Raw genomic sequence first — 24,777 nt, 5'->3', positions numbered from 1 at the left:
GGAAGACAGGAGTGCCTGGCGTGCTCTGGTCCATGGGGTCACGAAGAGTCGGACACGACTAAACGACTAAACAACAACAGCTGCTTTGCATAAAAGCATGAGTAAGCATGCACCAAAAGCAGATATGCCACCCATGTGTCAGTCAGGTGAGACAAGCAAGTTTCATTCACAAGGGTTCATCACGGCCACGGCTAAGCTGGCACACCCAGTCTTTGTGTCGTTGGGACTCAGTATCTCATGCCTTCCCATTGTGCAACTATTTCAAGAGCGGACCTTCAGCCTCTGCTGGAATTAAGCCCTTGATTATGGGAATTGAGGCGTTTTGATTTGAATAACGAAGGGAGGCTCCCCTCTGAATTCAGGTCAATTACTTCCTTTAAGGCGAATCCACCAGAGTCACCACTCTTCCACGGGGCGGGGCTCGTCCTCCTCCAGTTGCAGGAGGCGGGGCTGCTTTCAGCTCTCGCCACTTTTGCTGCTCTGTCGCCCAAGCCTACCTGGGTCTTGTCTCGTGCGCTCTCCCTCTCGCGCTGCCTCCGGCCGAGTCGCTGGTGGTGCTGAAACGAGGAATCCCCTTGCCTGTGGCTCCGTCTCGAGGCTGAGAGAGAGAGACGGGAGCTGTCCCTCGCCGCTGAACTCCCGCGCAAGGCAGGCGACGAGACCGGAGACGAGGCAAGCTTTCCTGCGGCGCTGGGCGAGGAAAGAGAGACGGGCTGCGCTGAGAGAAGCAGCAGCAGCAGCAGCGCTGGACGGCACCTCTCGCTCCAGGAGACTCCTCTGAGAGGAGCGAAGGCGCAGAGGCGCGTGAGGGAAGAAGAAGAAGAAGAAGAAGGGAATTACTGTACTAGAAAGGAGAGGGAGAGCGGAAAGGAAAGGTGCGGAGTAGAAATAAAAGAAGTGAAGAAGGTAATGAAAAAGTGGAGCGGATAAGAAAAGCCGGAGGTCTTCGTGGGCAACCGGGAGGCTCCGGTGGGCGCTTGCGGGTGCGGAGAAGCAGCAGAAGCGCTTCCCGCGCCAAAAGGGCACGTGCCGAGAGCGAGCGAGCGCGCGAACTGCGGGGGCGCCTGGAGAAGAGGAAGAGCGCGCGAGGAGCCGGCCTGCCCAGCATCTTCGCGCTGAGGGAGAGAGAGAGAGAGTTGCACCAGGCAGCAGGCGGCCGCCTCCCTCCCAGCGAGCTTCGCCGAAGAGAAGCGCCGTCCTTCCTGAAGGCACCAGCCCTTCTTCTCCGTGGGCGCCTTCCTCCTGTTTGTCAGCGCCGGCATTCCGGGCGCCATGAGCGGCTGCCAAGCCGTCGGGGGCTTCGGCACGTGGGACTACGTGGTCTTCGGGGCCATGCTGCTCATCTCGGCGGCCATCGGCGTGTACTACGCCTTCGCGGGCGGCGGGCAGAAGAGCTCGCAGGAGTTCCTGATGGGGGGCCGCAGCATGTCGGCCTTGCCGGTGGCGCTGTCGCTGACGGCCAGCTTCATGTCGGCCGTGACGGTGCTGGGCACCCCGTCGGAGGTGTACCGCTTCGGGGCCAGGTTCAGCGTCTTCGCCATCACCTACGCGCTGGTGGTCATCCTGAGCGCCGAGGTCTTCGTGCCCGTCTTCTACCGCCTGGGCATCACCAGCACCTACGAGGTAGGAGGAGGGGACTCCTGAGAACTTTCTCTGGCGCAGTTGGTGAACCTCCCGAGGTTGCTTTCAGGGTTAAGAGAGTTCCTTCGCAGTCAGGACCTCCGATTCTGCTCTTTGGATCATCGTATTTACAACCTGCACGCACAAACAATTCAAGGCAGCATGCAACAAATGCAAATAAAATCAGCAAAGGGCATCCATGAAAACATCAATAAATTCTAACTGGTTTAAAATAGTAAATTTACATTTCGTTTCCGCATTGTAGTATACACACACACACACACACACACACACTCTTACACAGGGGACAGGGCACAACAAACACATAAGGACTTTCCATCTTGTAGCCCCACTTTTCAGCCTTCTGTTTGGAAAACATTAACTTTAAAGAGTCTTCTGAAATCTTCATGTAGAAAGCCAAAGGAAAAATCAATGAAAATCCCAAAACAATATTTGTAGATCTGTTTACCCGGTTCTTGTGGTAAACTAGTGAAATCCAAGTGCCTGGTTTATGAATTAGGCTGCACATGTAGGTACATGTTTGTGCAAACATTTGCCAACGTACAAATCTTACTGCAGTCAACTAAAGACAACCAACCCATGCCCTGCCACCACCACCACCACTCTCAAACCTCTCTCACTCAGGAGCAAAAACCACTGTAAAACAGTGCACCCATCTCTGAGACCATTTCCAATTTTAGGTGATGATTTCTTGGCCCCATAGCAGCTTGATCATTTTTGCTACAGGGCTCATTTTTGTCCTCTGGGCTATATGAAGACATTTGGAGAAGTCATTATGAGATTTGGAGTGAATAGTCATCAGTATGCTGATGTTACACAATTCTGTTTCTCTGTAACATCTGAGTCAGGAGAAGGTGTGCAGATTCTGGATCAGTGCCTGGATGCAATGGTGGGCCGGATGAGAGACAATAAGCTGAAGTTGAATCCATCGTGGTCTCCTTGGGCCACGTCTCCTTGTCTGGGAATTGGAGAGGTGAAAGATTGCACCCTTAAGGAGCAGTTTTGTGGTCTGGAGAAACAACAAGCAGCACACTTGCTCCTTAAGAGAGAGAGTGTGTGGAACCTCACCAGAACAGGTAACTTATCTTCTAGACATGAGAACCACCCACTCAAGGAGCCTCTGTTGAGCACAGTTTATTTGCCTTCATCTAGTCCACTACTGCATTCAAATGCCAATCCAGAGCTTTCACAGCCTCTCCCAATTGAGCAGGTGTGGGGAACTTTTATCCCTCCAGCTGTTGCTGAACTATAACTCCCGTCATCCCTGGCCATTAGTCATACTATCTGTCCAGAGTCATCCCTGCTCATGCTTAGATTATAATTTTTTTGTAAAAAAAAGAATGATTTAAATGGGACTTTCATACCTGAGATTCTTTGCCAACCAGCGTTTACTGATGTCTTTCACATTTTTAATTTGGTTTTACTGTGTATTTTAGGCTGTATGCTGCCTTGTGATATTTTATATGAAAATGTAGTCTATAAATATTTAAATAAATAAATATATAGTTGCTGCAGCAGGCAAAAGAAAATAAGGAAAATTGACTACGATCTGAGCAATCAAATAATAAATGGAAAATCAACTCCTTTCTCCTCCAGTTTAATATAATCTTCTTCAATGTGAAATGAACTGTTCCTTCACAACTACATAAAAATTGTTCATTACTGTTTTATGTATTTACTTTTACAGTATTTAGAACTTCGATTTAATAAATACCTCCGCCTGTGTGGGACAATTCTCTTCATTATACTTACGGTAAGCACATTGATTTAGAACCTCAGATATTAAGAAATGTACAAATCAAAATAATTGGGTGGTATTCAATTAAGTTTTACTTGGAGTAGACCCACTGAAATCACTGTTACTACTACTGCTTCTTAAATTTATTATCTGCCCTTCACCAGTGAGTCCCAGGGCATGTTACTACAACAACAACGTAAAATTCATAAATTAAAAACCAATAAAACAAATTACAGCCATAGGAATAGGATGGGTCCTGAAAACAGACATCTCAAGTATCAAAGGCCAGGCTAAAAAGATAGAAAGAGATGCATCTTCAGCATTCAATGAAAGCCAAATAGTGAACGTTACAAACATACCTCTGTGCCAAAGAAGTTCCACAACTTAACCTAGTCATATTCATTAATTTCAGTAGGTTTACTCTGAGTAAAACTTGTTTGAATGCCATCAATTGTTATTTAGCCTAGTGTATATGAAGCATGTTTTATCTACCGCAAATAGTAGCTGTAATATAAGCTTGACATTAGACGCTTCAGTTGTGAGATTGTGAACAAGCTTCAATATAGTTATTTATATTAACTACAATGAGGTAGGAACATACAGGGGTAATCCTTGCCCCGCTGAAATCACTGAGAGTGTGGTAACTCATTACAAGACATAAATACTTAAGGAACTGTCAAAGGAACTCTGAACTGAACATGTGCCCAAGTGGCACAATGGGTCAGTGCATCTGGCTGTTAACCAGAAGGTTGGTGGTTCAAACCCACCCAGGGGCAGGGGCATAGGGTGCCATCTCTGAGGGGGGTGACAAAAAGGCACACCGTGGGGGGCTCGCCCTACTGCCCTGGAGGATTGCGCCGCTGCAGCCACATGCGGAGGATTGCCCCGCCCCCCGGTGCATGGCATGGCCTCCGTTCCGGGTGCCCATGCAGCCAGGTCCGCCACTGTCCAAGGGTAGCTGTGGGCAGGATTCCTGCATTGCAGGAGGTTGGAATAGATGACCCTCAGGGTCCCTTCCAACTCTACAATTCTATGCTACAGTGTGAAGCATTCTTATTTTATTTATACAGTCGTACCTTGGTTTTCAAACAGCCTAGTTCTCAAACATTTTGACTCCCGAACAATCGAAAGCTGGAAGTGACTGTTCCAGTTTTCGAACATTCTTTTGGAAGTCGAATGTCCAGTGGGGTTTCCACAGCTTCTGATTGGAATCAGTAGCCACGCTTTGGTTTTCGAATGTTTTGGAAGTCAAACGGACGTCCGGAATGGATTCCATTTGACTTCCAAGGTACGACCTGCATACCTCAGTCTGCAGACCTGGCACTTCTGCAAATGTCACATAATATTTGTTCTGCACCTGTAAGGAATTGATAATTTGTGATGGCAGCACCTATACTTTGAAACTCCTTGCCCATTGATATTAGGCAGGTACTTTTGTTGTACAGTGGAACCTTGGTTCTTGAATGCCTTGGTACTCAAACATTTCGGCTCCCAAACGCCGAAAACCCAGAAGTAAGTTTTCCGGTTTTCGAACGTTTTTCTGAAATTGGATGTCTGATGCAGCTGTCAGCTATTGTTTCCAGGGCACCTGCACCAATCAGAAGGTTTTCAAACATTTTGGAAGTCGAAGGGACTTCCAGAACAGATTACGTTCGAGAAGTAAGGTACCACTGTACTCTGTTCAGCACTTGCTAAAAACATTTTTGTATAAGTTAGTCTACTCAGACATGTAAATTTTAATTTGTAATGTTATAATAAATTTTAATATATTACATTGTATTATATTTTAAAACTGCTGGTTTTATTCCAGTATTAAAACGTTCTGGTTAACTTGTTTTTAGCACCTGACTTTTTTTTGGTAATTTTAATGTATATTTTATGTAAATTGTCTAGAGGTTTTGATGATTAAGTGGTATAGGAATGCTATTAAATATGCAAACATGGAATAGCATTGGTGATAGAACAGAAACCTGTGGGACATTCACAGCATGAATGCCATGGGGCTGAATGGGAATCTGCTATCTTATAGTGATCCTGTAGAGAGGAATGGAACTACTATGGAACCCCTCTGTTACAGCACCTGCAACCCTCAGTCTCCTAGTCATCCAGTTTCCCAAACTTCTAAGTTTGTTAACCTCCTGAAGAGCTTATTTAGCTGTCATCAACCGAACCCAAATTCTTATTAATGTACATTGAAACAAAGTAAAAAAATAACAATATCTAATCAACATTTACTAATCGCCCATCACTGTTATTAGGAATAATAGAATGTAAACTACAACAAAGTAAAACAAGCCTAGCTCTGAAGCTTAAAAGTTCCGAAGTCTTTTAAAGACTTCTTGAAGCTTTTATCGCTTTAGAGAAAGGAAAGTGGAGTATTTGAGAGTGTTAAAAATTGTTTAAAAAGTGAAACTGCTCCTGTATGAAGGTTTTGTTTTTAGCAATAAAATGGGATGATCTTTAAAATGTTTTGTTTGTGTCTGTATCCTCTGTTCCAGATATTATACACGGGAATTGTAATTTATGCCCCAGCCTTGGCTTTAAATCAAGGTAAGATGAATAAATGAATTTATGGTAACAGAGCTTATTCTTTAATATCTGTTATCATTTATTGTATAAAGCAAGACCTATTATGAAGCCTTTGTATATTTCTGCTGACTTCAGCAAAGATTTGTCCATCTAAAATTCCAGCATCAGAACAGCAGCTATGCTTTGAGAAGTAACTTCTGGCTAACTTCTGCTTTCATTACCATACAACATAATGTTATAAATATTCTAGGCTTAATGGACCCTAAATATTGTGGAATAATGGTTTCATGTGGATTTTAAAGGGGGAAATGCATAAACTATGTAGTATAGTTATTTCTTGAAAAATATACATGGATGGTTAATTCAAATTTTTATATTTCTTGATTTATTCACTGCATTTCTAGACAAGATCCATCAAGAAGGGCAGTAGTCATATTCAAACAATAAAATCAATAAAATAATAATAATAAACCAATAAATATAAGCCAAACAGTTAAAACTATATCTATGAAACTATTTATCAAGTATATCTTTGCAGCAAGGGTTCACAACTCAAATCACCAAGGCAGTCATTTTTTTATGTTCAATTTCTTGACTTTTATTCATTACATGTATAACCTGTCTTTCTTCCATGATGGAACTCAAGGACAACCACACAGTATTCTCAGAAAGTCTCCCATCCAGTCAATCACCAGTCTATGACCTTCTTAGTTTCAGAAAGATTTATATATCATGCATCTTTAGACCAGCCTTCCCTAGCTTGGTGCTTTCAAGATGTTTCGGATGGCAACTTCTATGGCAGCATGGCAGCTTTGGGACATGTCTTGGGACCATGGTTCTAGCCCCTACACAGGGAGTCTTGGTAGGCTATAAATCAGGATGATTATCAAACATCTGGCAAGCCATAAAGTGCACCCTTACAGGTCAAATTAGAATTGCCTTGGTGGAGCAGAGCAAAGTCCATCCACCCTATAATTTTGTTTCCAGCAACAGCAAGTCAACTACCTCTGGCAGCTAATGAGCTGAGCATGATATTGGTGTCATTTAATTGTTGTTTATTGAGAGGATCTGATATCGTTGCCTCTGTGTGCAGGTTCTATTTAGTTAACATAGTCAATAGCATCTGTTGTGCAGAGTTTGTTTTATGGGCATAATTCCAAATAAGCCTGTATGGAAGAAATGATCAAAGGCCAAATTGTAATTAATCACCACTAAGAATTATTTCCAGTGCTCTTTGTATCTACTGTTCAAACACCAAAATAAACATCTACCATAAAAAACCCTCATTCCTTTACACTTTATATTTTCTTTTCTAGTTACAGGATTTGACCTGTGGGGTGCAGTGGTTGCAACAGGAGTAGTCTGCACCTTTTATTGCACACTGGTATGTTTAAAATTCATTTTATTATTGCATATAAATATTTTAAAAAATGAATGCAAATTTTCATAATATTATTTGCACCCCATAAAATTATTTTATTTAACACTGCGAAGGTCTTGCACCGGTGCCTGGAAGCAGGGATGGGCTGAACCCTGACAAGACAGAGGTGCTATGAGTGGGCAGTTCTCATATCTGAGTATTAGGTGGACAACCTTTTTCAGGAGGGGTTGCTCTCCTCCTGAAGGAAGAGGTTCGTAGTCTGGTAGTACTCCTGGATTCCAACCTGCCACTGGAATCCCAGGTGGCTTCAGTGGGCAGGAGTGCTTATGCCCAGTTTAAGCTAGTTCGCTCAGTAGTCCATTCTGTAGTGACTCCCCATCCAGACTACTGCAATGTGCTTTACAAGGGGCTGGCCTTGGAGACAGTTTCAAAGCCAAATGCAGAAGGATTGGTGAGTGGTGGAGCCCTATGGGATCATGTGTCATGGGTTCTGAAAGTACTGCACTGGCTGCTCATGAGCTGTTACGACCAATTTAAAGTTTTAGTACCAGACCCAAAGTCTTGAATGGCTGGAACACAAGTACCTAAAAGAGTGCCACCCAAGGCCTTACAAGTGGCAGGGGAGGCTCTGTTGGTAGTGCTGCCTCTGGGTGCAGCAAAGCTGGTGATGCTGTGTTGTCTCCACAGCAGTGGAATGGCTTGGTTAGAGAAGTGCATTGAGGTTATTAGGTCCTTCAGAACATTAATTCTCCGAGAGTGGAGGTGGGATTCCCTTCTCATCTCTTCTGATACATTCTTTTGACAAATAAGTAATCTGGGTTGTATATTAATCTATCTGTTTTTCTCCACATAGGGTGGTCTAAAAGCAGTAGTTTGGACGGATGTTTTTCAAGTTGGAATCATGGTAGCAGGTTTTACATCTGTGATTATACGTGCTGTGGTTGTTCAACATGGCATTGAACCAATTCTAAATGATTCCTACCATGGAGGAAGATTAAATTTCTGGGAGTAAGTTTTTTATTTGTTTCAGCTACAGTATTACAGCAGAATTTTGCAACTAAACCTTAAATATATTATTTAACTTATGCATCATTGTAATCAGTATCATTTATTCTAGGTATATGCTTAGGGCAAGGTTATTACAGTGGTACCTCAGGTTACATACACTTCAGGTTACAGACTCCGTTAACACAGAAATAGTACCTCGGGTTAAGAACTTTGCTTCAGGATGAGAACAGAAATTGTGCTCCAGAGGTGCGGCGGCAGCAGGAGGCCCCATTAGCTAAAGTTGTGCTTCAGGTTAAGAACAGACCTCCGGAACGAATTAAGTACTTAACCCGAGGTACCACTGTAGTTATCTTATAAAGCTTTCATGAATAAAAAAAGTAGAGTTTTTTGTGCAACATAAACAATATAGATATTCACTTTGCAGAAAGGGGTCATTTCTGCATTTCTAAGAAGCTTTAAGGTTTGTTTGAGAACTGCTATAATTTTGTATTACCCTTAACAATGAATGTGCTTGTGCCAAAACCTTAGATTGAAAAAAATTGTTTAAAAAATCTACATTGAGTTAGGGAAAATCTTGAATAGGCCACACTGGATGCAGTGTGGCAGACAAGCATTATCACTATCTAACCAACACTACTAACTAAGCCTGTACATTTCTGGTGATGAGCAGGGAACCATAGCTGATAAAGCAGCAGCCTTGACATTTCATCCAAACTCAGATGGAAGAGAGACTTATTTGAATGACTGAGCATAGGGTTGACTTCATTTCTGAGATCACTCTGTGGTAGCAGAGCAACCCTCCTCCTGCACCACCACCATTGCATCAGTGTAGTGTCAGTTGATTTACTTCTTCCAAGTACTGGTAATTTGAGGTCTAGAATAGGTGACTTCTCAGTGACTCATTGCGACAGACACTTTATATACATTATCTTGTATCCTCTACATCTTGGACTCCATGTTGATTCCAGAGCAGTTTTCACTTCAGCTGCAGCAGTCTTAAGATGTATGTTCCTTGCAGCTGTGCTTTGAACCCTTGCCCACCCTGGCCACATCTAGCTGGCCACAGGCCTGGTAAGGTGCCTATTGATTACTCCACAAGTACCTCCTGAGTTCCTCCCAGGTAGCCCTTCCCCAAGTTCTTGAGAGTGGCTGAGGTAGGCAGTGGCAGGAAAAAGTGACAGTGAGAGGGAGCACTACAGCCATGTGGCATTTCTCCTTCCAGCACCAGGTCGCTGAAAGACGGGGTGGGGAGTGTGCTGGTCCAGGAGGGATCATTGCTCCTGTGACTGGCAAGTTTGCCAAGGAAGCCCAAGGTGGCACTTGGGGGATGCCATCTCACTTAAACATCTCCCAAGCAAACTCATCAGGTATGGGTGTGATCTTGCCTGGGTCAACATTCCCTGCCACCTTCAGTGACCTAGTGCTGAAAGGAGAATCACTGGACTGTATGAATGCATAGATTGAAAATGGGATGCCCTGCTACCAGTCTAGGGTTGCCATATTTCAAAAAGTGAAAGTCCGGACACAAAAGTTGTTGAGCTTTTTTACAAAATCTAAAAAAAAAAAAGACATTTTCCAGCTATTAAGGAAAATTAGCAAACATGACATTGCCGACACAGTTTGCCATATGTCTGGATTTTCCTAAACATTTTCCTGATTTCTGCCCAGACACTGCTTCTGGTGTATGACAACCCTACACCAGTCCAAAGCCACCATGATACAACCAATGCTCTTATTCATAAGGAACTATTGCATCTTGAATTATGTATTTCAAATAATGTGTGTGTGTTTTCTTATTAGTTGAGTTTAATATTTAACCATTGTTATTTTTTCAATTTGTTTGAGAACTTGTATATAAATTGAATGTGAACATGGAAAGAATCTAAAGACCATTTTTTTCACAGTTCTGTTTCCCTCCCTTTAATTTAGTTTTAACCCTGATCCTTTGCAAAGGCATACATTCTGGACAATTATTGTAGGTGGGACTTTCACCTGGCTTGGAATATATGGAATCAACCAGTCTCAAGTTCAGCGATACATTGCCTGCAAAACCCTATTCCAAGCAAAGCTGTAAGTTTGTTATTTCGACCCACTGGCAGATTCTGTTCTTTGCAAAACGTTTCAATTTTAAATTGCATTCTTGATATTATGGGTTTAAAAAATCTAGTCATAAAAGATATAAATGACCTGTTTTCTGTTTTGTGAACCTTGTCAAAAGCAAATACACATGAACAATTAGATTAGGGTAAATTATAGCAGTTTGTAGCTTTGTGTCTTTTTTAAAATTGTAAATGGTATAAATACTTGTGCATTTACAAATACAGCTTACTCTTGTGCAGAGCCATGCAGTAATGAATCTTGGTTTATTATATGGACAACTCCATCCTAATTATTACATCAAAGGTTACTTACCATTGCATCCCCGACAACAACAATAATAATTAGCACCAATTACCAACTGATTTCCTTAGGGCTGTATCCTATGGTATTGCTAATGGTAAGGCTTCCATCTATCTGTTGAACAGGGAGGGAGCAGTTTTCAGCAATTTCCACCTGCCCCACAGCTCCTGTAATCTGTTTTGGAAGGTACCTCTAGATCATATTTAGGGAGGGGTGTGAAGGCCAAGGGAGTTGGAATTGCCAAAAATTGATTTCCTGTTTTCTGCTGACAAAAGCATTACCATTGGAAATATAATTATATAAAGGTGTAAATACTTTACTAAAGTTCTAAATACACACATTTACTTTAATTTTTTAAAAAATGAATTTTGTAACAAGTACCAGATTTGCAACGTGTTTCTGTACAAATTTAAGATAGAACTACATTTCTTTTATAATGGTAATTATACTAATATGTGAAAAAAATGGGTGCATAGACACCAAAAAAGAACGATGCTTTTGCCTTTCAATATTGCCTTGCTATTGAAGAATGTTACAAGAAGCTAGTTGCAATAAGACCAGGCCAAGTCAATTTCACCTTTTAATTTGTTTAGGTAGGATCAGGGTCAGTCAATGCTGGATCTTGACTAGTGCCATGGTAACAGTAAGGGGAAAGTTGCTTTTGTCGCTTCACAGAAATGACACTCTTCACATACTTGCTTAGAATAACACTTCTAGATAAAAGCTGTCAGGACTTCCCCCATCTTAAAATACCATAAGCAAAGCCTGCCAACTGTACTCAGACCAGAACACTAGCAATTTATACTAGAGTTTGATTAAAAACAGTTGCTGGTTGCTGGAAACTACAGGAAGGGATGCAACGCCACCGAAAGATGTTCAGTCTCCATAGAAAGTGCTCCTGGCTGATCTTAGAAATAGAAATGAACAAAGAACAATAAAGCCATTCTGTGTATTGGACCCAAGCTGTCTAGCTATTGTAGTTACTGTGAAAATGTGTAGGCTTGAAAATGTGTAGGCAGTATGTGGTGCCTGCTCAGCAATCAGAGCAAGGCATGAATGGGATTTTCAGAGGCGAGGCTCAGTAAATAGAAGCTTTGGTTTAAATGTACTCTTGAATGAATGGAAGGCACTTACATTCCCAATCCCCACCCATTTCCTTTTGCACCCTGTCCCAGGGGTCTCTTGATCTTCATGAGTAGCTACTGGGGGGCGGGCGCACTGGGAGTTGGCATGGGAAAGAAGAGGCAGGAGAGCCCTTTTCTTAGTAATAAAGCCAAAATCTCTATGAACATGCAGTGATGTCAGAGCAGCAATGGCAAGCGGGAGCTCCTCCAAGTGACACGTGACAGCTTGTTTTAGCGACATGTACACAAACACACACATGATTGAATGTTTTTCATTCCCTTTTTAGCTAAATATACCAGTAAGTACATTGTTACCTAACTAAGGTTCTATTTTCTTTGGCTGCCAAAGAGGAAGCGAGTTCAGGTACAGTGCAGCGCATAATTACACAATACTATAACTGTGATTTACCAGGAACTTCCCAAGATTAAAAATGTTGTTATTTCCTCATAGATCTCTTTATATAAACCTCTTGGGACTATGGGCAATTCTTGCATGTGCAGTGTTGTCTGGATTAGCAATGTACTCCATTTATAAGGATTGTGACCCCTGGACAGCAAAATGTGTTTCAGCACCAGACCAGGTTTCGTATTTAACTTTCTAATACATTATAGAAATATAGAATATTATCATACGTACATACTTTAGAAGAGCAAAAGAAAGTACTGTATTAGCATTGTAGTTTTTGGTTTGGCACTGAGATGTGATGTTGAGTACATGGGCTTACTAGGTGAAGTCACAAGACCACTCATTGGAAAGAAGGTCAGGGCCAGCCAAATACATTTTGCTGCCTGAGGCAAAGAGGAAAAAATATTTGCTCCTGTTCCCCCTACTCCAAGTAAACGAACTGATTGGATTGGCAGGTAAATCTTACTACAACAATAGCAATGGGATAGTGTCCTTCAGCACACCTGAAAGGAGCAGGTTGGTTTTGTTATTTGGCACACATAGTTATGATTTCCGACAGAAAGGAATGGCCAAGAGGCTCAGGAGAAATAGGTAGCTGGTGGCGGCTGCTGCTGCTGCTGCTTCTCCCTACCATTTGCTGCCTTAGGCAATTGCCTCACTCTGGCTAATGGTAGGGCCAGCCCTGAAGAAAGAATGCCATTACATATTTGGAGCCAGTGTCCTCAAAAGATCTTGCATAATTCAATACATGAATGAATGCTATTCTAGGTTCCAATTCCAATTTTGTACCTAACTTCTTGTGCTGGGGAAAAAAAGATTTAAATGTATATGTATTTAAGCTTAGAGAAATGATAAAGAATGAAGAAAGTGAAAGTTAGAAAAATGAGGGGAAGACAACAAAATTGAAATGATTCTATAACAAAATTGAAATGATTTTATAATTTTTATGTATATTGCTTTTTTCAGCTCATGCCATATTTGGTGTTGGATATTCTACGCGATTTTCCAGGTGTGCCAGGACTTTTTGTGGCTAGTGCCTATAGCGGAACATTAAGGTAAATTAATCCTGAATCCATTGGAGTAAGGGGGAAATGTTCTTAATGAATTCAGATGACTACAGTAACCTTTATAAATTTAATCAGTGGATTAATCAATATAGGCTTCAGTCTTCTACCCACTTCCCTGAGAATAAGGGAATCCTTCTGGGAGAGATATATCGGCTGCAATCCTGTATACTCACATTTGGAAGTAAGCCCCACCTAACATAGCTGGATTTTCTCTAAGTAAATAAATACATATAAATATAGGCAGTGCTTTTTTCTGGGAGTGCTCAAGGGTACACAGTACCGTCACCTTCCCCAAATGTTAACAGTATGGCACTTACTTATTGTAATGGTGAGTACTGGCACCTTTTTTTTCTTTTTCTTTCTAAAAGCGCTTAATATTGGGTTAATTGATGGGAGCCTATTTCAGTTGGAGAGAGCTTATTTTACTCAGTGTGGATGTGAGCACTGAGATATTACTGCTGATCTGTTACTGTTAATAAGGCAAAAGTTGATGATATAGGATTTGCAGAGAAATAAAGCTGTTTTATCTGCTTAACATACAAAGAATTGCCTTACTGAGATTCCACTGAAACTTACGATACCACTCAGAAACAAAAGTTTGTAGTTATAGCCTCTCCTGATATCACTTGTAGATCACATTCACTGCTTCATTATTCTGCTAGTTATTAATGCGTTAGTGAAACACTATTCTGAGCAGGTACAAAATTAAAATGTACTGTATTTCATCTTCCTTAGTACAGTGTCCTCTAGCATCAATGCTTTAGCTGCTGTGACTGTAGAAGACCTCATTAAACCTTACCTCAGATCACCCACTGAAAAGAAATTATCTTGGATTTCTATGGGGATGAGTAAGTCTTTATCTTTTCAAGCTACAGGAGCCAAGTCTTTATTTTCTTCTCAGATATTATGGCGTTTATAGTTTCCATTAATGTTGATAAAGTTAACATTATATTACTCTAACATGTTTTTATAGGTAACTTTTAAATATAATTCAAGGAATTTATTTAAATGAACTATTAGAATAATCAAGGTTGTTTTATTATCGACTGTCTTATAGAATTATCTTGCTTCTTGCTATTAAGCAGGTACACAAGCCTATTCATATCACCTATTAAATACAGTACAGTCGGCTGTACAATCAGAAAATTAAGCAAGCAGGGCTTGCAAGCAGATATTCAATGCTGAAATTTAGTGTCAGGGTAATTTACAGTACAACACTATCCATATTTACTCCGAACAGTGGCAGACTTTGGGCTTTCAAATTTCAGCGGTGCCTTGTGCAACACCAAAATTTGGTGCACCCCCACCTTCTGTTCTCATTGTTGCAGTGCCCCCTATGGCACACTCTTGACTCAGCACCCCCCTCTGCTCAGAAGTAAGTGCCATTTTGCTCAATGGTGAATCTGTCAGTACCATCTTAGGGGCCGTAGGCACTGGCGGAGGAAGAGGAGTGGGGGGGAGAGTGTCCCGCCCCCAGCAGTGCAATCCCCAGCGTGCCATTGCAGCTGCCCCCTCGTGCGGGGTGCCCCGCCCCCACAGGTGGTGCACCCTGCTCCCAGGATGCGCACCAGCCCTGCCCCCACCTGTTCTCTGCCCCCAGTGCCGGAACATGAAGCTCCGCCACTGGCCGTAGGAAGTGGTGTATGTGCTGCTCTGTCAGCAAAGATGAGGTCTGTTGATGTGACAACACCTATGTCACCCAAAGGCCAGCATGAATTACCTGTTGCCAGCATTGTATCAGTGGTGGTGTGGCATGACGTCCCAGGGGCACGACATGTTGGAGTGGCTATGGATCTGCAGGATGCAGAACCCTTCGTTACCCTGACACATTCAGAAAATGGTCCCCAAACTTCATTATTCCTAGGGCTGCCATTGTTAGATTTTTGGGCTACAGGCCTGTCCACTTGCATTCTGTAAAGCTCTGTGGACATTGATGGTGCTCTAGTAATACGAAATAACTAATATACTATTATTATTACTACTGCTGCTGCTGCTAACAACTGCAGCAGCAGTACCAACATGAGATTGCAATGGGCATGAAGTATAATATGGATGTGATATGTAAAGGCAGCATTCGTACCCCGGGATTATATCTAACATTCCTGAAGTTTTGGAATGTTGTTGCTTGTTTCCAGTGGGCACAGTAGCTCATATAGATGAATGTGTGGCTAGCACAAACTACTAGTTTGCCTCACTGCAGGATTAGTGCATGGCTGTCACTCCCTGGCTGCAAATTATAGCTGTGTGGATGGTGGATAGTGAATCATGAAAATATCAAGCATTTATAAACCATTTGAGGACAGTGAACTCATCTATAGACAGCAATCTCCTTAGAGGATTAGATGAGGAATGTAAATGATTCATGTTGTGAACTTAACTACTAATACTCTAATTTACTTTGTAAGGACTAGTATTTCAACACTTAATTTCCAGTGGTGTCGCTTTGTAGGTTTTGAAATGTTTTTATGTGATTATTTCCCAAAGCAAACAAGAACATGATCTTTTGTGGATTGTGATTATTCCTAAATATAATCCTAGCTGTTTTGTTATCAATGGTTGATTTGCTATCAAGAGTCAGTGAAACAAAATCCACAGGGCAAAACCTGCAGCAAGCGTTCTATAAATCTTGTGCAACACTTCTATAGTTTTTAATGGGTGCAAACTAAATTCACGGTTCATGGATTGTAGGTGCAGAATTTTATAGGTGCCATTTGACATTTCTGTATGTATCACTCATTTAGGTCTATTATATGGTGGAGTGTGTATTGCGATGGCTGCCTTGGCATCTCTTCTAGGAGGTTTGTTACAGGTAGGCGATTAATAATTCCTCAGTTCACATTAATTGACTGGAAGAACAGGACAAACCAATGGATTAAGTTTTATTCTTTATACTCCAAACTGCTTACTTTGGCAAAAGGCTTAAATTAGATCAAGTATTTTTTAAAAAAAAGATATTTATTGAAGTTTTCAAATTTAATACATTAAAAAAGAATCAAAAAGGAAAAAACAAAAAAGTTTGAAAACACATAAAGTTCACAATACTTATTTTTCAATAACATATTTCCCTGACCTCCCCACACCTCCCCTTCTTGTATTCCAGTTCAAATTGTTAGTTCAGCAAATCCTTATCCATAATTTTTAACCTATTTCTATTTAGTTCATTTTAAAAAACCAATTTTGCCTTATCCAGACTTAAACATCAATACTTATACATCAATACTCATTCTTAAAACATTTTTCTAAAGTCGACCCAAATTCCCTTCCACGAATTCCCCAATTTTCATACAAATAACAAAACAAAATAAAAACAGAGCATATTATAATTATGTACCCTTTGGATTCCCAAGCTCCACCCCCCCTTTCCCGGTTTCAGTCCCCAACAAATGTCCATCAGTCTTAGTCTACTATCAGCCTGGAGATCTCACGTCTGAGGCTCTTAATTCTCTCTCAATTCCTCTCTGCTGGTTTTTTTGATGGTCCTTAATATTGAACACCAAATCTCGGAGAAGCTCTGGCCCAACGGGATCCATGTTTCTTCCAGCCAGACCTCCATACTTTAGATCAAGTAATATAAGAAAATGGAGGACTTCAGCTAACTTGTTTTAAGATTGCAAACTTATATTCAGTCTAGAGCATGCTACTTTTCATTTGATACTGGTGGGCCAATGTATCAAAATCCATGAATGCTAAAAAAGCGGATACTGAAATCAGTGGGACATTACGATAAAAGGCCAAACTATAACAGTAGTAGATTGGCTTTTAAAAGCCCCTTTTGAATCTCCTATTATATTCGAATGGATTTAGAAAAATTAGTCCATAGTTACTATGATTAAGCTAATTTATTATGAATGCACATAACCAGCCGAACAGAATGCACATAACCAGCCGAACAGATTTGTATAAAAATGGGTATTTTTTGCAATGTTTTGGAACAGTAAGTTTAATGATAATGTTCAAGCTTATGTTACTTTCAACCTACTGTAACACTCTTGAGTATGTTTTCATCTTCAGTTTATTTCATACATTCATTCATTTTTTTTAAAAAAGGTAAACAAAAACTTTCAGGAGGGCTTGATAGAAAGAGGCAAAGGGACACTTGGCAAGAACCCTTTCCCTACGTGTCATTTCTCTGCTCTAAATCACACGTCCCTTAAATGGCTTTTGGCACCAATGGTGGCTAAGGAAAGTTAAGCATCACCTGTCACTTCTGATTCTCTGTTTAATGCTTAACCTGTTACTATCACCTGCGTACGTCAGCAGTAGTATTTATTCAGGATGTCTAGAAAGTGATTACAAGGAAGCTAAACATTGGTTTTCATTTTCTTAATGTTCAGCAGCACTGTTTTTGAGGACTGATATTTCTAGTTTTACTCTTTCCTCAGGCAGCTCTCAGTATATTTGGCATGGTTGGTGGACCCCTCCTGGGACTGTTTTCTTTGGGCATCCTTTGTCCTTTTGCCAATCCTGTGGTAAGTGTTCTTCCTGTATTTTATTTATGACAGAAGAGCAGCCTGTTGTATGTTTGCTTGTATAGATATGTATTTATTTTCTATGCAACCTTTTTGATCCCAAAAGGTCCCTATGGTGAAATGCAAAATGAATTTAAATTGTAAACACACACACATGAGCAAGCAATCAAGCAAGTCAGAACAAAGGGAACACATAAGCTTGACAAATGTCAGGCTAACAATATCAGCATTTAGCCTGAAAAACCTGTATCACATATGAAGGATTGCCTTGGCCCAGTATACCTGAAGGAGCGTCTCCACCCCCATCGTTCTGCCCGGATGCTGAGGTCCAGCACTGAGGGCCTTCTGGCAGTTCCCTCGCTGTGAGAAGCAAAGCTACAGGGAACCAGGCAGAGGGCCTTCTCAGTAGTGGCAGCCGCCCTGTGGAACACCCTCCCATCAGATGTCAAAGAGATAAACAACTACCTGACATTTAGAAGACATCTGAAGGCCCTCAGGGAAGTTTTTACTGTGTGACATTTTAATGTATTTTTAATCTTTGTTGGAAACCGCCCAGAGTGGCTGAGGAGACCCAGCCCGATGGGCGGGTACAACCAATAATAATAATAATAATAATAATTATTATTATTATTATTATTATTATTATTATTATTATTATTATTATTATTATTATTATTATTTGTCTTAGGTGTCTACAGCCCTAAATGTGTGACTAACAGAATGTGTAGTTTAACCTTAAGTGGATTTCTTTCCTGTGTTTTGAAATAACAATGGAGCATGGGGGTTAATGCGGGTTGCTTTTATTTCCCTCATTTCCCCCTTTTCTTTAAAGTTTGAATAAGATTGATCTTTCTGTTTTATAGGGTGCATTTGTAGGTCTCATGGGAGGATTCACAGCTTCCCTTTGGGTTGGAATTGGAGCTCAGATATACCCTCCACTTCCCAGTACTGCCATACCATTAAATCTTTCAACGGTAGGCTGCAACATAAGCACCCTAGGCACAGAAAACTACTGGAATGGCTCCTTAGAAACTCAAGCTAATGAGAGGTAAATAGTAGATCTGTCAAATGTTATTTGTTGCTGACAAATGTTACTGTTCTTTGCCCAATAGCATCTGATCAAAATGCAATCACATTAGAAGTTTTTTTCTGTTTGCATTGTTGGGAGGCGAATAAGGACTTTGTTTTGCAAATCACACACACAGAAAATGCTGAACTTTTGTTTTCATATGTTACTACTGCATTTATCTCATATATGTACAGTAAACCTTAAGAGTGCTTATCATCATCATCAATAATTAAAAAGAGTAAGATAATTAAAAACAGTTAAAAACACAAATACAACAAATACATTTAAAACAAGACTAGAACCCTAACAAGGGGACGCGCATAGTAAAGACCCGTTTATTCAGCTGGATAAAGCATGTTGGATCAAAAATGTATTCAATTGCTATGTTTTGACTGAAGTCTTTCTCTGGATGTTCAGTTTTGATTATTGGATATTGTTGGTGTTTAATTTGTATTATTTATCCCTGTTTGAAAACCTCTTAACAACAATATTTAAATTAAATAAGGAATATGTATCAGTTTCCATTTTCAGATTTACATTGTAGAAAAATAACAATATATCTATCTGTTTCCCCCCTGCAGACCTGCCATTGCAGATTATTGGTATTCCTTATCTTATCTGTACTTTAGCACAATTGGAACCCTGGTCACAGTTGCTGTGGGAATAGTTGTCAGCCTTTCAACAGGTATGTTAATTGGTTGTAATTTTATTGAAGTAAAGATTATTTTCTAAAAGAAACTGAACTCTCACATCTCTATATAAACAGCTCCTTCAGTTAGCTAAAAAGAAGGCCTTCTACCAAGTGGACTGACAAAGGCAGAATGCCTCATCACTCTTTTGTCCGCTTGCTGAGTTTCCATTGTGGCACAGAAGGATATTTCATTTCTCTGCAGGTAGCATAGCAACCAAGCAGGCTGGCAGGTGACAGACTTTTCTGATTCAGCTAGGGATGGAAGAAGGCCTCATTTTTCCATTTCCTCTGTATTTGTCACATGCAACACTGTTTCTGTTGCTCTGCAGTTCATCTTTCACCCAAAACTGCATTATTTGTTTCATTGATACGGTGAAACTGGGTAAATTATGTAATTTACATAATTACTTAAGTTACATGGTTATTTCATTATTCCACTTCATTAATTTCAGTGCAAAGGAAAAGCAATGCAATAGAGGAAAAATATGCAATTACAAGTCTTTTGTGGACTAAAAGAAACAACAGCAGCAAATACTGATAATTTTGGATGGATTTATTTATTTTCTGCATAAGCGAACATTGGCAATTTCCACTCCTGTTTGTTTTCATCAGAATTCTCTGACAATCCTTGTTTCAGCTAGCCATTACTCTTGATTTGGTTCTTGCCTAATCTGTTACGTTGCTGTTTTTTGTTACCTGTTAGTGTTTTTAACTTTTAAAGTTACTCTTTTATTCATGTAAATCACATTGGATGCCCCTATTTTAAACAGAAATCCAAGTTATATATATATTTCAATAATAAATTAATTTTATTTATAATTTATTAATTTTATTTCTATCCTAGCTTTCCTCCAAGGAGCTCAAGGCAGCATATATGGTTCTCCCCCACATAAACATTATTTGTAATAATCTCTGTGTTTTGGATGGGCCTCTTTATCCTGGCTGAGATTTTCAGGACCACTCTATTTTTGTGATTCTATCTTTTGTAAATTATTGTTAATGTTGCATTTTAAATTGCTGTAACCTGCACTGGGAGCTTAGGGTGAAGTATGGGTAATAAATTAAAGTAATAATAATAATAACTACTAATTGGATGTTTTTCAGGAGGATTACGGCAGAATGTGGATCGGAAATTCATGCTCACCAAAGAGGACTTTTTGTCTAATTTCTCATTTTTGAAACCTAAACAAGTAAGTTTAGTTTTCTATTTCATTCTTCTTGGGCAGTAAAAGATCCATGTTTATTAGGATCTACATTTTATCCTAGTAAGTGGGGAGGGATATTTGGGGATTTTCTTGAGGGTGTATCATTGTTCCCAGATGGTAGCCGTTATGAATGTATGAACTTCACTAAAAGCAGATGGTGGGAAGGGGAATGGAATGGAACAGAATGAAGTAACCATGGCTGGTTACCTGCCTCGAACCCAGAGCCAGGAGGACTTAACATTGCAACATTTTACTAAAGTTCCCACTGACAGTCTTATATAGATCAGCAAATATACTGTGCCATGAATGTTCATAAGCAGGTGTTTTCTGTATCAGACACTTTCGATATTTCAACATTATATGTATTGATTTTCATGTGATATCTTTATTTACATGCAGAGTAATACAAAGGTGGGAGAGGGGGATATCCAAAGGCAAACAAACCACCCTTTCCTGTGCCCAGCTGCACTCCCTGTGACTGAGTGGAAAGTCTGCATATTTAGAAATATAGGGAGCTGTCTTATGCCAAGTCTGAGGCTGGTTCATCTAGCTCATAATTGTTTCTCAGACATATCTGAAGGCAACAAAGATTCAACCTGGGACATTTTGCATGCTAAGCATGTGCACTACCATTATCAAGGCCAGACCAGCCATGGGGAAAGCAGAAAATCCACAAGCAGAATCCACTGGGGAAGTTGATTCCAGATGTTGATCTTTCTTCCCCCCTTGTTCTTGATGTAGATCTTCCCTCATTTCTTCTCCCCTCATGGGTAGAAGACTGCCATTTTGGGGTCTGCCTCAGGTGTCAGGGGAGCCCTGACTTGAAGCTGCATTTCCCCCTCCTATTGCTTCTATTCATTAATGGGAAGGAAATAAACTGCCTCAGTTTGTCCCCCACTGTCAAGGGAATGGAAGGGCATTGGACCTTATACAGTGGTGCCCCGCAAGACGAATGCCTCGCAAGACGAAAAACTCGCTAGACGAAAGGGTTTTCCGTTTTTTGAGTCGTTCCGCAAGGCGAATTTCCCTATGGGATTGCGAGTTCTTGCGAGTTTGTTTCCTTTTTCTTAAAGCCACTAAGCCGTTAATAGCCGCTAAGCCGTTAATAGTCGCTAAGCCGCTAATAGCCGTGCTTCGCAAGACGAAGAAACCGCAAGACGAAGAGACTCGCGGAACGGATTAATTTCGTCTTGCGAGGCACCACTGTAGATCCACAGTGTCCTGGCATGACCCCAAGATGACCTCTTTTTGTACTGGCTACAGACTTTTTCCACAGCCATATGGAGGAGTCCTGAAAAATCAGATCCAAGATAATATTTTCCTGCCATCAGAGAGGGAGACTTGATGCCCTCCCAGGAAATATTCTTTGTGAAACCTGGGAAGACCTTGAAGTGTGGAGTTCATGTCTTACTGTGTTTATATTTGTAAAAATATTCCTGTGTTAGCTGTAATCATGTATTGAGCAAGTTGTCAGCAGCACAGTGAACCAAACAGTACTGCTAGACGTCTGGAGAAGCAGGAGAAGGCCATTTTTGCTTTGTCATGTGTCCATGAAGTGAACACCTGTACACAGTATATCATTAGACAGTAGCAATGCAGGAAATAGTCATGTGGCCCACTACAAAAACATATAAGGAAGAAATGCAAAGGATGAGCTTATATATGGTCATAATTTTCCTGTGTAGGTGAAAATAAATCAAAACAAAAAACCACCAAACTGCGTATGTCATATAGAAGATTATGTAAGGAGTTTATTGCCATGATTATACAGAATTTGGAAGAGATATCAAACCACATTCAAGAAATTTATACCCTATCTAGTGAGTTTGTCAAAAGTTTAGTTGGTAAAAATATTGAAGATTCTTCAAATAAATTTACTGTAATCATAAACAGGTGTTGCATGGGGCTCTAGTGTTTTTCCATCAAAGACACTGATCAGGCTCAAACCATTGTTAGTTTTAACAATGGTGCAGGCAACATGAGATGCTCCTAGACCAATCCATGAGTCTAAATACAGTATGTACATTATTAAAGAAACAGCTGTGGCAGTGTAGTACAGAAATATCTTTCTTATGAGAATATTCTTGCTTTAGTGTAAAATGGTATATCGGAATTACAGAAGGGACCAAAGCTGCTAAAGAATGATCTGTAACATAACCCCTTGGGAAGAAAGAACCTGTCAAACAAGTTTTGCTAACAGTAGTTTTGTGCAATGCTTTTTGTTGCAAATAAATCTACTAGGCTTCCTTGTCTAATCCACCAACAGAATTAAAACAGAGAAATAGCTCTCTCTAGTGGTCATATATCTTAAAGCTCATGCAATGATTCTATTATTATGTCATCTTTTCTCACAACTGTTGGCCTGAACAATAGAAGTAATTTCTTTTTATGCCTGGTGAAAATAGTCTCTGGGTGGAATTTAGGAAAATAGGTTGTTTGCCTTAAAAAAGCTCAACTTTTGTGTCCTGAATTTAACTTCTAGAAATAGGGCAACCCTATTTTATGTTATTTGTACCAGTGTTTCTAAAGCAATGGGAAGGGAAGGGCGGCTTTACAGCAACTTTCATCCATAATGGGTGACGACAAAGATCCTTCTATTTTCTCAGGATTTAAAATGTATTGTTATTTTAACGTAGTGTAATTTATTATATTTTATCTTGGTTGCTGCGTTTTATTATGTTTTTGTAAAACACCCTGGAAGCATAGGAAGGACATAAATCATTATATATTTATAACAAAAGCTTTACTCCTCAAAGTAAAATACTATTTTTTCCCCCAGGATGAGAAAATCAAAGTTTTAAACTGGAAACCATTCCCTGTGACAGATGAAGGAACTGACAATCCAGCTTTCAATCATATTGAAATGGATTTCACAGATAGTAAGGAAAAAGTCAACGGTGCTCATATATGAAAATCATCTTGGACTCTTCGTTGAAGTTGGCAGCTACTTGACATTTATGCTTATGAATGGAGAACAAAATTTAACTAATGACCCCCCCCCACACACAATAGTCATTACTACTGTGAGACATTTTATTTGCCCACCCTATCCAGGACTTCGGACAAATCCTACCTGAACTTCACACCATCTTGAAGGAAGTAATATATTGGACAATATGTAACTGAAAAAAGTGGAAGTACTAAGAAGCAAATTTTGGAAATTAAAATGTAATTCAATATGCAATGAGAACTGACTTGTGGATATACCTGACCATTTCACTTACCTACTTCAAGTTGCAGTCTTGTGCACACTTACTTGGGAGTAAGCTTCAATAACCGAGTGTTATGGTAGCATCTTCCACAATATGCTACACTCCAGATTTTGTTGTCTTTTGTATGCTCTTCCCTCCTTTTCTCTTTTGCATCCTATTCCATTCACTCTGCTGTCTTGGTAAACTACTTGTTCCCTCTTTGCCTTGTACATTCAACCTTTCTGCCATAATCCACACAATTTGATATTCTCCAGATGTCCCCCCTGCACAGATGAAAACTGCCCCAATTCCTCTTATCAGTGCTGCCATTACATATTTTGCTGCTACAACATTAGCATTCAATGCTTCTAAAAAGAAGTCTAATTCTACTTCTTCATCTTAAGAAAATAAGCCTTATTCATTAAAATCCCTTTTTATAAGCTTCATTCTGTTTGTCCTCCTCCTCATTGCCTGACCTCACAATAAGATCTACTGTTCCCAAATCTTATTTATATTTATATATTCCTTGTCTTCAACATTAATAATTGTATTTTATATTTTACTCTGTGTAATTTTGGCTACACTTCATGTCAAATATGATGTGCTTCTCATTCAAAGTGAATATTTGAGCTTCATTTGAAACTCCCTGGGATGCTGAATATTTTGCCCTTCAGTTGTGGTTAGATTTTGTAAAATTTAATAAAAGACCTTCATTGTCTCTGTTTACATGGACTTTTTCCTCAGCTGCATGCTCCTCTACAACACAAATAGATTATTCAGGTTTATGAGGGGAGCAATCCCTTTCCCCCTACTTGCTTTTAATAGGCACTGCCCTAAGAAAAAAACTTTTTCTAGTTT

The 24,777-nt window shown here is 40.2% G+C and overlaps 1 protein-coding gene and 1 non-coding gene across 2 annotated transcripts; both read left to right on the top strand.

Annotated features, from left to right (window-relative positions):
* The first annotated feature begins 279 nt into the window (after positions 1 to 279).
* LOC114605337 (sodium-coupled monocarboxylate transporter 1-like) lies at positions 280 to 24,637 on the top strand. The gene is made up of 15 exons (XM_028746487.2): positions 280 to 1,623; positions 3,329 to 3,394; positions 5,878 to 5,929; positions 7,225 to 7,292; positions 8,143 to 8,297; positions 10,227 to 10,367; positions 12,273 to 12,402; positions 13,194 to 13,282; positions 14,030 to 14,142; positions 16,036 to 16,103; positions 17,677 to 17,763; positions 18,627 to 18,811; positions 19,414 to 19,517; positions 20,628 to 20,713; positions 23,508 to 24,637. The coding sequence occupies exons 1-15, from the start codon at positions 1,273 to 1,275 to the stop codon at positions 23,637 to 23,639; spliced, it is 1,827 nt and encodes a 608-aa protein (XP_028602320.2). The 5' UTR covers positions 280 to 1,272; the 3' UTR covers positions 23,640 to 24,637.
* TRNAN-GUU (transfer RNA asparagine (anticodon GUU)) lies at positions 4,082 to 4,155 on the top strand. Its single transcript has one exon. It is a non-coding gene; the product is annotated as a tRNA-Asn (tRNA).
* Positions 24,638 to 24,777: the final 140 nt, after the last annotated feature.

Source organism: Podarcis muralis, chromosome 10 (genome assembly GCF_964188315.1).
Source record: "Podarcis muralis chromosome 10, rPodMur119.hap1.1, whole genome shotgun sequence".
Classification (NCBI taxonomy): Eukaryota; Metazoa; Chordata; class Lepidosauria; order Squamata; family Lacertidae; genus Podarcis; species Podarcis muralis.
Note: the sequence above shows the minus strand (reverse complement) of the source record. Positions and strands in the feature narration are given on the sequence as shown.